The sequence below is a fragment of the Plasmodium chabaudi genome (assembly GCF_900002335.3).
Source record: "Plasmodium chabaudi chabaudi strain AS genome assembly, chromosome: 13".
NCBI lineage: Eukaryota > Apicomplexa > Aconoidasida > Haemosporida > Plasmodiidae > Plasmodium > Plasmodium chabaudi.
In genome coordinates, this window is record NC_030113.2 from 1,840,523 (window position 1) to 1,858,867 (window position 18,345).

The window sequence follows — 18,345 nt, forward strand, 5'->3', positions numbered from 1 at the left end:
AAAATTTGAAAAAGAATGGTGATAGCATTAATTAAATAACTATCAATAAATATATGAGTAAACCCATTTTTCATTTTAGAAAAGCATCTCATCATTCTATACTTATTATTTTATTATATTTATTTTATATAGTATATAGCTCATCAACCGTAGTAATCCGTATGTATAGTATATGCTTATTAATACATAACATATATATATGTATACTGTTTTTATTTTATTTTTTATGTTTAAATTATAAGTAAATACTGTACTGCATATTTAACTGTTCAAATTTTGTTTGAATTGGATAATGCTATATATTCTATATCATATACTAAGCAAGTATAATCTTTCATCGCTTGTTTATAAATAAGTTTATTTCTCTATATGTATAGAACTTATTCATCTAAGCAATACATCGTCATTTCATGCATATAGTATTACTTATATCATTGCATATTTTATAATTATGGTACTTGTGATAACTCCATGAAAAAAATATGCACATCTACCGCGTATATATAATAATATACATGCTTCTATTTTTTGTTTTCCAATATTTTTACGCCTAATAATAAATTATTTATTTATAACATAACTACATCGTTATATTTTATTACTGAGCTTTATTGTTTTATTTATAATTTATTTTATATATTTATGTTTTGTATTTTTTATTCCTCTTCCACTGAATACGAAGAGTTAAATTCTATTTTCTAATATTCATTCTATAGTTAAATGTCATTACTTTGCTTATTTATAGCAATTTATTATTAAAGCGTTTGTAAATATTTACTAGCCCCATCCATTCTTACGCTCATAATATATTCCATATATATATATAGCATATACATGTTTATAATTTCTTTCCCTTCGAATGGCTTAACACAATTCTATATAGAGTGACGTGTGAAACTGTTTAGGGAAGCAAAAATTATAAAATATGAAAAACGTATTGCATTAAGACTGGGATAACAGAACTATAGTCAGTTATCTACAATTTAATAGTGCATAACTAATGTAAACATTTCCGAAATCAAACACAACAAACAAAAGAAGATCATATCTAGTCGTCAAACCAAAGACGAATTGAATAATAAGATGAGTAATGCACCTTTTGGTAATTATGTCAATACACAAAGCAATAAAGATATACAAAATAACGACGCTGTTAGCAAAATTAACAATACATACATTGTAAATGACAAACCACAAAATAATTACGAACCATATAGTAATGTTAACAATTGTATAGGTATGGAGGTTAACACAAAATATAAATTATATAAAGATATATATTATGAACCTAAAGATTATTATATAGAAAAAAATGGATTGGTAAATAATAATTGTATACCTGAAAATACAATGAATAGCAGTACTTATGATTCAAACTTAATCAATCATGAAAATGGGCATCCTAATAATAGATCTTCGAGCTTTTGTGAAGTAATGCCACCTGGATATGTATATACACATACCAATTCGGAAACACAAATAAATGAAAATAGAACTAACGAAATGAATCATCTTGTGCTAGATAAACATCTTAGAAATAGTGTAGATGCACAGTCTGAAAATAGTATAAGCAATCTTAGCACTGATCATAATAAAATAAATATGGGCATGGATTTACTAACACCTGATTATGGTCAGCTTGATATAAAACATATGCAAAAGTTTGGAGCCCCAAACAAATATAGTTCCATAAATTACAACAATAATCAAGTTAGTCAAGTAAACCAAATAAAACAATATAATAATAATGCTATACAAAATAAAAACGAACTGACCGATTCAAAAAAGAGCTTAACAAACAATAACATACAACAATTATATAATAATACAGATTATTTAAATTATAGAAAAAATCTTCCTATAGATAATGGATATAATAAAAAAAATTTCAATTTCTTTGACATAAATAATAATCGATTTTTTTCAAATGACAATAATATGAAAAACAAATTTGATACATACTATAATGAAATGTATTATACCGAAAATTTAAAAGATGATAATATTAATTTTGATAATAAAAATAATATAAATATAAATAATATATCAAGAGGAAATATTAATCATTCTATTATAGATGCATCTGGAACTAATACAATGAGATCTTCAAAAAGCTTACCTTCAAATGTATCAACAAATATGGATACTAGACATATCAATTATATGAATGATATAGATAGAACAAATAATATACCATCAAATTTGTTGAAAAATTATTATTATAATATGCATGAAGAGGATGATACATGGGATCTTCAAACGGGTCGAAATACTCCAACTACATCTCACCAATCTGCTATCAATATCTCTCATCATTTTTATAGTGCACCTAATAGTAGTAGCAATAGTAGTACAAACAATAATAGCTATGCAAACAGCCATACTAACAGTAGTAGTATTAATATTTATTCTGCAGACTCTTCGGTAATCGGACACAACAGTAATATCGAAAATGAAACAGCAAATATCTATTTCCCTGATCAAAATATGATATATAATAATCCTTTATATTTAAATATGAATAATGTTATGGCTAATCCACATGGATATCGAACTGACATGAATTTAGAATATATTTATAATACTCCTGATACTCATAAAGAACTAAATGCAGATACACCAGAAAACAGAAGAGGTAATTTGGGTTCTAGTGGACGAAGAGGAGGTAGAGGAAGAAGACCACGAGGTTGTGGAAGAGAAAGATCGGGTTCTGCATCTGTTTCTACAACTGATATTACAAATGCTACTACTTCGGTAGGAAGAGGAAGAGGCAGAGGTAGAGGATCTACAAACGCTAGTAAAACAGGAAGAGCTGGAAGACCTAGAATGGCAATAAGAGGACAAAGAGGTAGCGGAAGATATAGCAGAATTGAAAGAACAAATCCATTAGACGAAATATCTAAAGATGAAAAATCAGAAGAAATTACTTTAAATAATTTAAATGATATAAGAAGAGATAATAATAATAATAATTTTACAAATGAAAATAATAATTTTAATATGCCAGATGCAGATGGAATAGTACCTGATTTAGCAGATCCTAATGACGAAGATACTGTAATTTTAGATGAATATACAACTATTATTGATTTATCTAGTAGTACAAATTTTATCGATTTAAATGCTAATAGCAATAATATAAATACAATAGATAATATAATGATTAATAAATGTGATAGTTATGAACATCTACAAACAAAAATTTGTTGCAATTATTGCAGCTTCTATAATATGTCATATACATATGCTAAAGGAAATATTCAATGGTATAATTTCAATTCGAGTATTAGAAAAAATTATATAAAATTTAAAAATAATTATTATAAAAAAAAGAAATCGTGGTATAAATATAATGGAAAAAGAGTCTATGCATATTTATTAAAAAATAATAAAACCCAAAATACTATTTTACATACAAAAAATGGCGCATATGAATATAATTATAATACACAAAATAAAATCCAATTCAATAATGAAAATAATTCTATAAATATTAATAAATGCAATAATGACATGTCTTTTTGTAACATTCAAAATGGAGGTTTATCACTAGATATGGATAAGAGCAATTCAAATGAACTTATATATTCAACTCCAAGAATGAAAAATAATAAATTGCCATACAAAATTAATCAACTAGGATTTTATATTAAAGATGATACTACAAAGATTTATGTCTCTGAAAAATATCACAAACCTAATAATTGTAATGGCAATAAAGAAGTGAATCTAAACTTTGAAAATGAAAATAAATCAGATGATGACTGTGTATATAGACAAAGCTTTAAAAAAAAATCGAAAAAAAAGAAAAAGAAAATTTTTAATATATGTAATGAAGATAAACATTTTTGCAAATATTTAAGTGATGACGATATTACTTATGAAAATTATTTCAATTACTTTTATGAGAGTGGCCACGCTCCTACTGCTCCCACTACTACTGCTCCCGTTACTGTATCGACTTACTTCCTATACTTCAAAACAGCCAACAAAAAAAAATTACGCCAAAAAGCCACATCTATGAACCCAAAAAATGAGTTTAATTATGATGGATTCTTAAATTCTCTTCATACGAAAAATAATACAATTAATGAAGAGACCATCAATGGATGTGGATCTAAAAACGCCATTGCTTCCTCATTCGATGAAGACGAAAAAGAGGTTAAAGATTTGGATTCAGAAAATGAATTAAATTCTGGTGAAGATCATATATCATATAAAGACAATAAATTAAATATTTTCAACGATGTAGATGATTCCATTTTGTTTGATACGAATCATATATTTGTAACATGCTGTGAAAATTTATTAATAAATAAAAAAATAAAAACACATTATCTAAATTATTTTGTAGAATATTTCTTTAATATAAATAATAACTATGATGATAATGATGGTTCAATTTATTATAGTATTCCTAAAATAAAAATCGATAAATGTAATAGTGTTACTAATATAAAAGATGAACATAATGAAGAAAATATTTCCGATTCTAATGATATAAATAATGTTACAGTAAAATCTGAAGAATCTTCACAAAATAAAAAAAGCGGTGGATTTTTTTTTAATACTAACTTCTTTTTTTCAAAAAAAAATGAAACAGAAAAAAAAGGAGAAAAATTTTTATCACGATTATTTAGTCGAAAAAAAAATGATGATGACTGTGCAGAAAAAAATGAAACCCAAAACTCAACAGCTAATCAAAATGCATCCGAAATTAAAAATATACAACAATCTAATCTTGAAAAAAATGAAGAAAATAGCATAAAAGAAAAAAAAGAATTAAATAATAATGAAAATAATAATTTATTGAAAAGTATATTACCAAATGATGGAACTTTGAATTATCAAAATATGGAAAGAAAATATACTTATGAATATAATAATATGAACGGCAAGGTGGAAAAAATTAATGATAAAACACTTTCGCTAACTGCTGACACGAATATAGAACGAACAAATGAAACAGCAAATCCAGATCAAGATGAAATGGGTGTATATGGAAATAATGGATATGATTATTTTGTTCCAAATAAAAATATTCACATTCATAATGAATCTCATATTCCTAACTATAACTACAATTTAAATAATAACAATAATTATTACAATGGTGCAAATACATATGATCATAATAATTATGAACACGACAATAATAATTATGAACATGATAGCCAATTTAAGAGACAAAAAAAAATGCAAATCGATGATGAACAAATAAAAATAAGAAAAAGAAGAAGAAGAAGAGGTAGCTTTAATATAAATAATCCTGAAACAATGAAACAACATGAAGATAATGAACAAAATAAATCAAATAATGTAATGTATAAACATCTTAAGCCACCTAAAAATTCAAATGATATTTCTCAATTACACTTTAATGAAATAAAAAATATGCTGAAGGACTTAACAATATTACAAAGCGGTCCAAATTGGAAAACATATAAAATGGATGATCTACCAAAAGAATTATTTAAAAATATTCGACCAATAAATCAAAGAGTTACTGGATTTAAAACTGTTTTATTAGTTGATGATTTATTTGAAAAATTATGGGAGTTTCCAAATACTGATATAATTAAAGTAAGAACTGTTACTCGAGGTGATCAATTCATAGGAGATATAAGAATTGATTTTTATTATAAACAAAGCGAACGAACTTTATGTCGTGCTTGTGGACGTCATATATTGAAACAAAAATTTGCCACCGAACACTACCAAAGAAATATATGTAAGTTATTATTTTTTTTTTTTTCATATACTAGCGTTTTATTCATTTCCTATGAAATGCTCGTTGTACATGTGCACACCATGCATAAATCATGCATAAATAAATATATGCACATCGAAAACGTACTTTCCTTTTTACAGACTGCTGGAAAGAAGTCATGTGGCGAATTGGAATCCCCGAGTTGTACTACTACAACACCGTTCGTAACGAGTATGCACATATAAATATATTAAAAAAAAATTATGTACAAATTGTGTGCAGCTAGCTTTTTTTTTTTTTTTTTTGGCTATACAGCTTTTTTCACATACCTTATTTTTATTTTTTATTTTTAGACCTTATACCCCTAGAATAGAAGCAGAAAATAATGATAAGCAGGCTATGCTTGAAAAAACCTTATTTATGTATAACCAAGATTTAATTAAAAAAGCAACAGATTTTGTGAATAAAGAATTGAAATATTATGAAGATAATGTAGTGAGTAAACAAAAAAAAACAGCCAAAAAAAATTGTTTAGAATTGGATATATTAATATTAGAAGATAATAATATTATACTTCCAACTATGAAAAATGAAATGGATGAACCATATTTTGAAATATCAGGTATATATCCAAATAGTGGTTTTCCTGATGAAAATACATCAAAAAATTTCTGTTATATAAAAATAGCGTTTAATAAATTAGGAGGTATGGTTTTAAGAGACCTGTTTACCCTTGAATGTGAATTTTTGGTTGATTGGGGAGACAACTTATTAATTCAAGCAAAAAAATATACTCTTCATGAAGCATTTAATAATCCTAATTTGTATGATGTTAATTTAAGAAATTTATATGATCAAGGTTTTGCATATTTACGATGTAACATACCTCAAAAAAGTAACAAAAGAATTAATTTAAAAGTTAGAATTCCCAAGACTGTTTGGCATTATTGGGAAGCTATAGCTGATAACTCTTTCAAAATCAATTATGAATTTCTAGATAAACAAAATGCACATAAACAGTTATTATTTTATTTATACATGGATAACATGAATAAGAATGGAGCTCCAACACTTGGTCCACCATCACCATCAACTATGCCCCTAGAAAATGGAAGACATATTACAAATCCCGAAAATGAAAATAATAATATTGAACAAAATAAAATTAATGATAATCGTGGTGAAAATAATCGTATGGAGGGAAAACATACTGAAGAACCTAATGTCGAAGAAAGTATGAACAATCTAAATAAACAACAACATCAATCTGTAATAAATAATCATTGTAATATTGATAATATTATTCCATCGGGTCTTTTAAAAAAAGATGATATTATGAATGGATCAGAAACTGGAACATCTACATCAGGAACATCTATGCCGTTAGTCCGTAATGGACATCTACATTATATTGATAATAATAAAAAAAATAAAATTTTTACTCCTGCTAATTGTCCTACTACTGGGATTGTAGGAAATATACAAATCGATTATATGCATAATAAAATGATAACATATAATAATTTTAATGGATCAAAAAATCCAGGAGAATTTTCCAATTTGAATAAAAGAATGTCATATACTAATAATTCTGCAAAACCATATACAAACCTTGATACCAATATGGTTACTAATTTGCCATATAAAAATTTTTAAAATTTACAAATGATGAAGCTCAAAATATGAATGCGTAAAAATATATTTTTTTTTTTTCTATATATTATGAATATATCCCGTTTTGAAAGAATTATTTTTTCTCTTTTTTGGAAAATCGAGAAAAAATTAACTTCAATCTAAAAATATAGTATATAAAAATACTATATATTTTTTTAATTTATTTTTAATTATTTTGTTTTAATTTACATTTTTTATATATTTACTTCGTATGTGGTCATACACATATTCCGCATACCGTATATATTGCATAGCTATACTAATTTTTTGATTTTTGAAATATTCAAAAAATTATAACTTTTTAATAAACACACCTGCTTGTTATTTTTTAAAAGCATTTCTACATTAATCCGATCAATCGAAAGTGCTCAGCCGGCTAAAGGCATATAGCCATATAGCCATACCATTGATGATACCAAAATGAAAGCTTGTTGCATATATTGAAATGTCTGTATGATAGTAAAATTGCTAATTGACAAAGAAATATGAATATAAAATAAAGTTAAAAAAAAAAAAAAAAAAAATAAATAAATAAATATATATATATGTAGTAAATTAGGTGTTGGAATGCAATACAAAAAGGAAATGCCACGTGCAGACGTTTCATTAATTGCAATGAGTCGTATAATATTACAAAGAAATGGTATTATATATAAAAATATGAATGAAGAATGAAGAATGAATATATTGTTAAATAACCACATGTATATTATTTTACATTAAAAATTTATCATAAGTCAAAAGATAATATTAGCATGCAAGTATGACTACAAAAAAAAGTAAAGTAAAGGGACTAGTACACCATATATGCTACATAAAACACGTAGCCTAGTATGTATACATAGAGAGAGAGATATATATACAAATCTTCCTAATATATAATATTCGCATATTTACATGTATTATATATATGCGTAAGTAATTGATATATTAAAACGAAAACACATTTTTTGTTGTTTGCTTCACTATCTTAATAATCGGATGAACTACTTTCATGCTCATCATAATTACCATGGGAAGCATTAGCGAGCATTACTAAAAAAAATAAATTTTGCTGCAATCTTTCAAATAAGGGAATACATTCATTTTTCAATCCATCCCTTAAAAATTTATTAATTGTACAAAATAAATAATCATTTTCATTTATTTTTTTTTTAATTTTTTTTTTAATCGATGAAACAGATTCATTTGTGTTATATGGACTCGCTCGAAAAATCCTCGTATTTTTATTAAACGTTTTATTTATCACATTGTTACTGCTTGAGGATGCTTCGTTTAATTGGTTATTATTTATAAGAAGGTTTCCATCTTCGTTGGTATTACTATCTTTTTGTGTTTCCATATTCGCATTATTAGTGGTTGCTGAAGTGTTGTTAGAACACATATTTTCATTTTCTTTATTAAATAGAAAATTATTAGATATGTTTATATCCCCTGAATTATTTTCATGATCATTCATATTTATGTTGTTACTGTTATTTATATAATTTACGTCCTCTAGTGCATTTCCGTCATAAGTTATGTCATTATCTTTGCTCTCAACACGAGTAACATCTTCACCAGTTGTTTCAACAACATAATTATCATCCGATAAAATGTTTTTTATCTTATTTATATCATTATTTTTGTCACCATTGTCATAAGTATTTAAATTATTTCCACAATTCCCAATGTACCCATCATTTTCATTGCATCCACCCAAGCATAAATTATTTATTCTAGGTATTTCAAGGTCTTCGCTACTTTTAATTATTTCACTTTTTTTTTCATCGTTTATTAAGAATCCCATAATTCAAACTGTTGTCATTGCTAATTACATCCAATAATACAAAAAAAATTAAAAAATAAAAATTGTAAAAAAATAAAACAGCAAAAACCGTTTAGTAATATTTGTACTATTGTCTCCAACTAACAAAATAATAAATAAACAACACAAGGGGAAAAATGATAAATGAATAAATATGCCTAAAATGAAAGGCAGGGGTAAAAAGAAAAAAAAAAAAAAAAAAAGTTTGTTTTTAATTTTTTTCCCCCCAATATATATAAATATATATATATTTCTTAAATGTAAAAATTTATTTTTTTTCGATATATTCCAATTTTGCTAAATTAATAAGATACTACCAAATTTAAATTTTATACATATGATATATGTACGTACGTACGCATAAAATACATAGATATATTTTTTGTTGTTTAACGCATAATAATATTTTGTTTTATAACGTTTTTTTTTGTGGGTATGTGGAAAAAACAGTTAAGAATTTTTTTATTATATTCTATAATTTTATTGTACATATATAGTATAATTATTATTATATATGCTATTTTATTTGCTTATTTTTTTTTCTTTAATATATATTTTTTATGCACGCATGATTATTGAATATATCCCGAACTGTTTCCGAGCATAGCAATACAAAATGGGGTATGCATTATGTAATTATAAAATATTGGGGATGCATAACAGTTTAAATATTACATTTTTAAATACCAGTTACGGTAAATTTTTTTAAAAAACGGAAAAAAAAACGGTTTTATTTGTGGGCATGAGTTTAATTTTTAATAAAAAAAATAATACGATATAGCAGTAGTCTCTCCATAATAATATCAATAATTAATAATATATTATTTTACAAACATTGACATGCAAAAAATAAAACGTTTCAACTTCACTATTTTAACAGCAATAAATTTTTAAGTATAAATTCCAAAACACCTAAGTATATATAAAAATACGTGGATAATTCCATTAATATATTTTATAAACAATATTAATAAAAAAAATTAGTTAAACACACCCATACAATAATTTGTACTTGGTCACAAATGCACGTCAATAAGGTAATAATAATAAGTATGCACGGGTAGTATTATAAAAATTATGTAAATAATACAATTGCATAATTATGTAAAATATACATATTAAAAAATATCATATTATATTATCACGTATTAACAAAGTGCCATTATTAAAAAATATATCCTTATATATACCATATTTTATATGGAAAAAATATATATATAATTTTTTTCCCATTTTTATTATCCATAAAAAAAATTAAAGTTACTTCATTATAGAGAGTAAGCAACCCCAATACAAATTATTTCTTTTGAAATATTATGAATATTTACATACAAATAAAATTGTATATAAAAAATTAAGAGAATATTTTGCTATTTTTAACATATAATAATATAAAATTTGGATATCAATTTTTAAAGATATAAAATATTTACTCCTTTCCCATACATTTTTAATCCTATATAATACTTCTTCCCCCTTCAAAGCCTTTCTATATATATATGTCGATTTTTTAAAAAATAAAAAAGGGTATCCAAATAGTTCGTTATAAAATATGCTATATTATATGCACATTATATTGATAAAGATTAAAATTTATTAAGTTAAAAAAGCGTAACAAATAAAATAATGCAAAAAACTATAATATCAAACAAAATAAAAGATTAAAAATCCTCATTCAAATTATGTAATACTAAATAAACCATAAAATGTGAACAGTTGTTGGACATATATCATTATAGGTCTATCCTCATTATGATATTCACTTATGTGCATATTGCACACACTTAAGTTATCATATGAGATAAATTAAAAAAAAAAAAAAATTGTAAAGAAAAAAAAAAAGCTATATCGAATAGCTAGATTGTGTGCATTTTTTATATACTATTATGACTTAAAAAAAAAAAAATCAACAAATTTATGAACATGTGCAGGTATTTAATAGGAATATAAATATTGCACAATTTTTTCTCTATAAAATTGTCAATTATAATAAATAAGATCTGGTACTTTATCCAAAACAGATAATGTTGTTAATTGGTTTTTATATTCATCATAATTTAGTGTCATATCATTATTATGGTCAAAGGCATGCATAAAAAATTGAACATGAAAAATAATATTATTTTCAATGTTTAAATTATTTTTCATATATTGTATAACCTTCTCTTTTTTTTGATTTCCATCAATGGGATATTTTTTGTCTAACTCTTTTATATAAGCATTTAATTTGGTATATGTACCTATATCATTGATAATATAAAAAAGTAATTCAGATATATCAATTTTTTTATCCATATTAATATCTAAATGTAAGAAATTTGTTAAATTTTCCATTTCCATTATTAATGCATGTTGAAAGTTTTCAAATTCTTCCATTTGTAATTTTTGATCTTTATTCATATCCCATATATTTTGGCTAGACACAAAAAAACTATTTATACATTGATAAACAAAATAATTTTTTCCATATAAATGTCTACTATCACTTATAACATTTTCTAAAAATTCATAAAAATATATTTCCAAATAATTGAATATTTCGTCTTTTGTTATTACATTCTTATCACTAAATAAAATCGGATATATGCTTAAAAATGTAAAATCATAAGAATTTAGTGACACAAACTCGGCATAGTTTAATTTATTATCATAATCAATATCAAATTGTTTAAATAAATAATTCAAAATATTTTTATTCACTCTAGGGATTTGAGATAATATTTCTATATTTTTGTAAAATTCATTAAAATCAATAAAATTGTTATTATTCTTGTCTAATTGTTTAAATGATATCCTAGTTTTTTTCAAAACATTTTCTGTTAGTTCTTTATTATTGGTGTCGAATTTTATGTCGAACGAGTATTCATTCTGTTCACTAATATTCTTTCTATTTATCGGCACATGCTTGCTTGCATTCATATTGTGCATACCATTGTTTCTTATCCCTACATCACCGCTCTGCTTCAAACTACTCCAATCATTTTGAAGAAAAGTATTGCTCAAAAAATAATTGCATATAAGCAAATTGTCCAGTACTGATATATTTTTTTGTAATAAATGACATACCTTTCTGCTAGCTATTTGTGCATTTAATAAATATTCAATTTTTTTATTTTTTGTAAAACTATCTGAAAATAATATTAAAGTTATAAAAAGAAACAAGATACCAAATTTAGGTATAATGGCACCTTGTCCAAGCCCAGACAAATTTAAAAATTTCATATTTAAAAGAATATAAGTTGAAATATTGGGCGATGTATTATATGATTAGCTATGCTTTATTGTCTTATTTAAATAGGTATATATTGTCTACAGGCATATACATGTGGGATTATACATAAATGCCACAGACAGTATTATAATACAATGCATACATATGTATACACATTCAATGTTTTGTCTCTATATAATAATAGCGAAAATTGTACTCTTTTTTTATTTAAATGAATTTTTTTAATTAATAAAATACAACATGAATTCTACAATGTAAACTTAATGCTAATTTTTTTTTTGAAAAATTTAAACAGCGAAAATATTTTATGTATATATAGCTAATTATTTAGGCACATTGAAAAAAAAAATAATTAAAAAATATAATAATAAAAAAGAACATGAAAAAAGACTTTAATCACAAAATTGTTAAACTAAGCATTTCTTCTTATTCAATTTTTCACTATATATAAAATTGCGTCTATAAATTATATATAATAAATTTGGAATGAAGATAAGTAAGAACTATGACTATAAATTGGTGGACACATACTATATGTATACTACTCAATAATAGCCATATGTATATGTGCATGCATATATGGCAATGCGCAAGGTATAATATTTAATTTGGCTAATTCAATGAAATAGGACAAATAATAATGTAGATTAAGGTTTATATATTTCCACAAATATGTATATATGATTTTATATGTAGTAATACATATATTTGTACTCTTATAGCTATCTATGTAATTTTTACGTATAACAAATATATAACTATTCGTATTTATGGGTACAACAGATTTGTACATACCTTTAAATACATTAATTAATGATTAATAATGTGTGTGTGTAAATATATAAATAAACAAAAAATGAACAAAAATGAAATCATAAATAAATAGACATAATTTTCCTTTTCAAAGTATCGAATTTCTCTTTATTAATTCTTTTTAATGTGTGTGTTTAAATGGAGAAATAATTACACTTTCCAAAAAATGGCTATTTTTCAAAAATAAAAATATGAACAAACAGGTAAAATGTAAAATATATTAAACAAATTAAAATTAAGACAAATATTTTATTTTTTTTTTTTGCTTTTTTTATGTGTTAATAAATATTTTTAATTGTAGACTTATAATAAAGTAATATTTCTGATGTTTTTTTTATTTTTTATTTTTTCATCATTTATTTATTTTCTCCAAATCAAAAAGACAATACCAAGACCCATATGAACAGAGAAAAAAATTATGACCAAAAAAAAAAAATCTGACATGTTCATATAATTTTGTAGAAAATAAATATTTTATACACATTTATTAAAAAAAAATAATAAATATAATAAAATTTCGATATATATTTTAATTTAATAAAAAATAAAAATATTATTTCATCATATTTATCATTAAATTAGACAACACCGTTGTTTATTTATTTGAACATTTTCTGATTTTCTCGTTTTTTATATTTGTAAAGGTGTAATTAAATTAATAAAATTGTCACCCATTTATTAAAGTCAAAAATTGTGTATGTTATTTATATATTATTTAAAGAATGGGAAAAACGAAAAAGGCGAAATCATAAATATATACATAAATAAATGCGAATATTTACTATTTCATTCACTAACATAATAGCATTCCCATTTTTTGTTGCATGCAAAAGATAGAGATCAAAAGGAAAAACAATTTTTTCAAAAGGCATCAAGCAATTGTTATCATATAATTTTTTGGAAATCTTTCTAAGGTTTTGTATGTATGCATATATTCCCTCTTAAAGTTATTATTTCATTTTTTGCTCTTTTACTACAAATAGTAAATATATGGACAAATAGGAGGCTTTCCAAAAAAATCTGAAAAAATAAAGCTACGAATCATCCTTATTGTTGTAGTTCTCCTTGGTGTTATTGTAAAAAAATTTCAAAATATTTATATAGATTTTGTATAAATTATTTTAAAAAATTATGGTAATACATTTTTATTTTAAGGGAATTAAAAAATAACAGCAAATGGATTTCTACAAATACCGTCACATAATAACCAATTTAATTGGAAATAAATTGGGGCGAATAAAAATAAAAAAATAAAAACAATAGAAAGAAATGCACTTGTATTATTTTCATATGTATAAAAAGGTAACTATATATGGTGATCAATTTTTAGTTACACTATTGAATTCTTTTTCTCAACATATTGTAAAGAACATATCATAGGAAGTGATCAATAAGAGTGTTTTATCAAAAAAAAATCACAAAATGATTGATTAAAAAAAAAGTAAGTTCAAAAGGCATGAAGGATTTCATGCAGATAAAAATATTACATTTGTGGAATGGGTATCACAGGAAATTGGGAACTTGTAAAAACTTTTTTGTTTCCATCAACAAAATTGCGTTGTCAGAAAATTTTAACTACAGTTCCCAGCTAGCTAATTCAGCATATAAAAAGAACAGACCAATATTAGAAATAAATAAAAATGAAAGAAATAAAAAAAATATAAATCGATCTAAAAATGGGAATGATAATTATGAAAATGTTATACCAGATGGAAATGATGAATTTTATGAATTAATAAAAAAAAGTTTTAAAGAAAAAAAAAATGATTTAGGTTTATGGAATATTTATTGTCGTGAAATAATGTATAGAATAAATGATCACAACCTAAGTCCCAAAATAATTACAAATTCATTAACCTTATTATCATATACTGAATATGAAAATAATCGAATTTTTATTGAAATTATAAATCGATGTATTCTTAGACTTAAAGATTTTGATCTTATTCATATCTGTTCTATAGTAAATTTTTTATGTAAAAGGAATCTAAAGAGTGTATATTTATTACAAGAAATTCAAAAAAGAATAATGAATGAAGACACAATTGAATTTTTTGATAAACCCTCATCCCCACATTATATAAGTCTTTTGATAAATTCATTGATAAAATTAGATTACTTTAACAATTTTGAAAATAAAGAATTTCTTTTTTTGTTACTTCAAAAGATTGAAAATAACAAACCATCTGAGTTTAGTCTCGTAGGTTTGAGCTTACTACTCTATAACATATCGAAGTTAAGAATCGTAGAGAAATACCATTTATTTACTATATATCAAGAACATATATTAAAATTAAAAAATCATTTAAATGTTATACAAATCATAAATATTTTAAATGCATATAATACTACAAATTATTTAACATTCCCAATGTTAATCCAATTATTAGATTCGCTAATTTGTGAAAATAATTTTTTCAAAAAAGTTTCTTTACACCATCTTATCAGGTTAGTACAGATCTCCTTCCGTTTTTTATCAAAAGATCGAGAAAATCTAAGGAGGTTAGAAATGGGAGACAACATCTATGACAAACAAAATGGTACTACCAATGAATATCAAACGAATTATAAACTAATTACACAAATGAATATTCGATTGATTAATTCTATTTTCAATGCCTTACCTTTTTGTGAAAGAAAAGAGGACATCATATTATTATGCTCAACGATGAGTACACACAAAGATTTAATAATAAACTGCTTTGACATTAAAAAGGAAGATAGTCAATTTTGTTTGACCATAGATAATGTAAACGAATTGTTTGAAGTAATGAAAACAAAATTAATAAATTTTATAAGCACATGTAATAATATAGAGTTATCTATCATATTTTATTGTTATTCAATTTACAAAATAAATGATATAAACTTATTTCAATGTATAAAATTAAGAGTCTTAAGAATATTTTCTACATTCGATGAAAAAACATTTTCTTACATTTATAAAGCTTTTAAAAATTTGAAAATATCAGATTATGTTTTTGAATATTCTTGTTTAAATAAGATAATAAAATTTAATCAGTTTAATTCTATAAATAATTTATCGAGAATCTTATCAGCCTATATTATGATAAGTCCTGAAAAGCAGACACCCCAAATTGCCAACATATTTTTTGAATCCTTTAAGCAAATTCTAACTCGCCATTTTGAAAAAAAGCAAACCCCATCAATCGGGTCAGACAATTCTCTTAACTGTGAAGGAGTAAGCCAAGTTGAAAAGGAACAAGATTGTGATGACCATTTTATGGATATAGCATCTGTTGTTGTTAAACTATTTTCAAGAGTTTCACACTTAGATATACCAAACTTCATAATATTTATTTTAAACAATTTTTATATATATACAAAAGATATCAGAATAAATAATATGATCACCATTTTAGATTCAGTTGCAATTCTTTCATCGAAAATAAAAACAAAAGAAGATAAAGCATATTGGAAAAATTATTATTGTATGGTAAATTATTATGTAAATAAAATTTTAGAAACGGATCAGCTTTATAAAAATAAAAATTTAATGATAAATTTTCTAAGTGCTACTGGAAAAATCTATCATTCTTTTATTCGAACCGATTTAGATAATCATTTCATTTTGAATGGAAATACTAATGAACCTAATTTATATTTCCAAAACATTTCTCTCAAACAGTTCTCAATAGACAAACAAGATAATAACGAACTTGTGTTTAAAAATTTTTTTTTTTTTAAAAACATGTTAGATATGTTGCTACCACATTTAAAGGGACACATAAAAAATATGACTATCGGTGAAATAACTGTACTTATGGAATGTTTGAAAAAGGAAAATTATTCGGAGGAAGCTACTTATATAATTTTAAAAGATGAAGATAAAAATATCTTTAACGATTTAGTAGAAAGGTGTATTACTATTTTTACAAATTTTGAAGATCCAGAAAAGAAGGAAGCCATATATTATATGAATTATGAAAATAAAAAAAACGGAATAATTATTTTAAAAAATTTAATATTATTACAAATATATAATAATAAACTAATTGATTTTATTATTAAAAATTATATACTTCAATTTAATTATTTATCATCTATTAATTTATTATCACAGAGTATATATTATATGTGTGTATATAATTTGTGGACAGAATGTTTTGTAAAAAAAAAAAATAACTATTTATTAAAAATTTTAATTCAAAAAATTTATGAACTGTTCATAAATAATAATATTTTAATTCACGATTTTTCAAATTCGGATATACACATTTCTTTAAATCAAATTAAAAGGTTTTCAGAAGATATTTCATTTGTTAATTCAGTTAAATATTTGCAGGAAGCCATATTAATTATGTTACTAACCATGACAACATCATACCAAAACAACATAATAAATAATACCACATCCTTTTTATATGACATAAATTGTTTACGGCTATACTTATCCGTTTTTAATATGGCTGATCATATTATGGAAAAAAATCCAAACCCCACACCTGAGTTATCTTGCATAACTGTTCAAATACAAAATACTTTTCAAAATTTAAATATTAAGATTGAAAAATCTACTTTATTCCATTTTTATAATATAATTAAATTATCTTTTTAGTTACATCCTTAGCATATATTATTTTTTTTTCAATTTTTATTTAAAGCGACAATTATCATTTGCGAGCTGCTCTACAATTGAAACGGTTTGTATATATTTACACTATTTTCCAAATTTAGTAATATTTTTATAACTTTCACATGCATTTGTAGGGCTTACTATTTTTGAGAAAGGAATGTTATTCCTCTTTACGCTTTAATTTATATTTTTATTTTTTATTTTTTATTTTTTATTTTTCAAACTTTTTAATTTTTCAAACCTTTTAAATTTTATTATTTTTTTGTGCTATATAAATTATTTCATTGTTTAAAATGTGATACCGATAAATCGTAAAATTTTTATTTCCTTTTCAATTTAACTGGTATAAAATAGTTTATTAAAAAATTTTGCCAATTATATATACACAATTTTATGAATAGAAAGATGAAAAATATAAATACTTTTTGTCCCCCTTATGTTGCTTATTTTTCCAAAAAAATAAACGAATAGTATCCCTCCCAACATGATTAAACATGTACTATGGCTAGCCA

General features: G+C 23.6%; 4 protein-coding genes across 4 annotated transcripts; 2 read left to right on the top strand and 2 right to left on the bottom strand.

Moving 5' to 3' along the window:
- Positions 1-1,083: 1,083 nt before the first annotated feature.
- Positions 1,084-7,366, top strand: PCHAS_1349100 (conserved protein, unknown function; the record flags this gene model as incomplete). The annotated part of the gene is made up of 3 exons (XM_737754.2): positions 1,084-5,731; positions 5,872-5,941; positions 6,064-7,366. The coding sequence occupies 3 exons, from the start codon at positions 1,084-1,086 to the stop codon at positions 7,364-7,366; spliced, it is 6,021 nt and encodes a 2,006-aa protein (XP_742847.2).
- A 988-nt stretch (positions 7,367-8,354) lies between these two features.
- On the bottom strand, positions 8,355-9,173 carry PCHAS_1349200 (conserved Plasmodium protein, unknown function; the record flags this gene model as incomplete). Its single annotated transcript, XM_733980.2, has 1 exon — positions 8,355-9,173. The coding sequence occupies one exon, from the start codon at positions 9,171-9,173 to the stop codon at positions 8,355-8,357; it is 819 nt and encodes a 272-aa protein (XP_739073.2).
- Positions 9,174-11,171: 1,998 nt separating this feature from the next.
- Positions 11,172-12,413, bottom strand: PCHAS_1349300 (apicoplast calcium binding protein 1, putative; the record flags this gene model as incomplete). Its single annotated transcript, XM_734645.2, has 1 exon — positions 11,172-12,413. The coding sequence occupies one exon, from the start codon at positions 12,411-12,413 to the stop codon at positions 11,172-11,174; it is 1,242 nt and encodes a 413-aa protein (XP_739738.2).
- A 2,279-nt stretch (positions 12,414-14,692) lies between these two features.
- On the top strand, positions 14,693-17,815 carry PCHAS_1349400 (conserved Plasmodium protein, unknown function; the record flags this gene model as incomplete). Its single annotated transcript, XM_732871.2, has 1 exon — positions 14,693-17,815. The coding sequence occupies one exon, from the start codon at positions 14,693-14,695 to the stop codon at positions 17,813-17,815; it is 3,123 nt and encodes a 1,040-aa protein (XP_737964.2).
- Between the last annotated feature and the right edge of the window lie 530 nt (positions 17,816-18,345).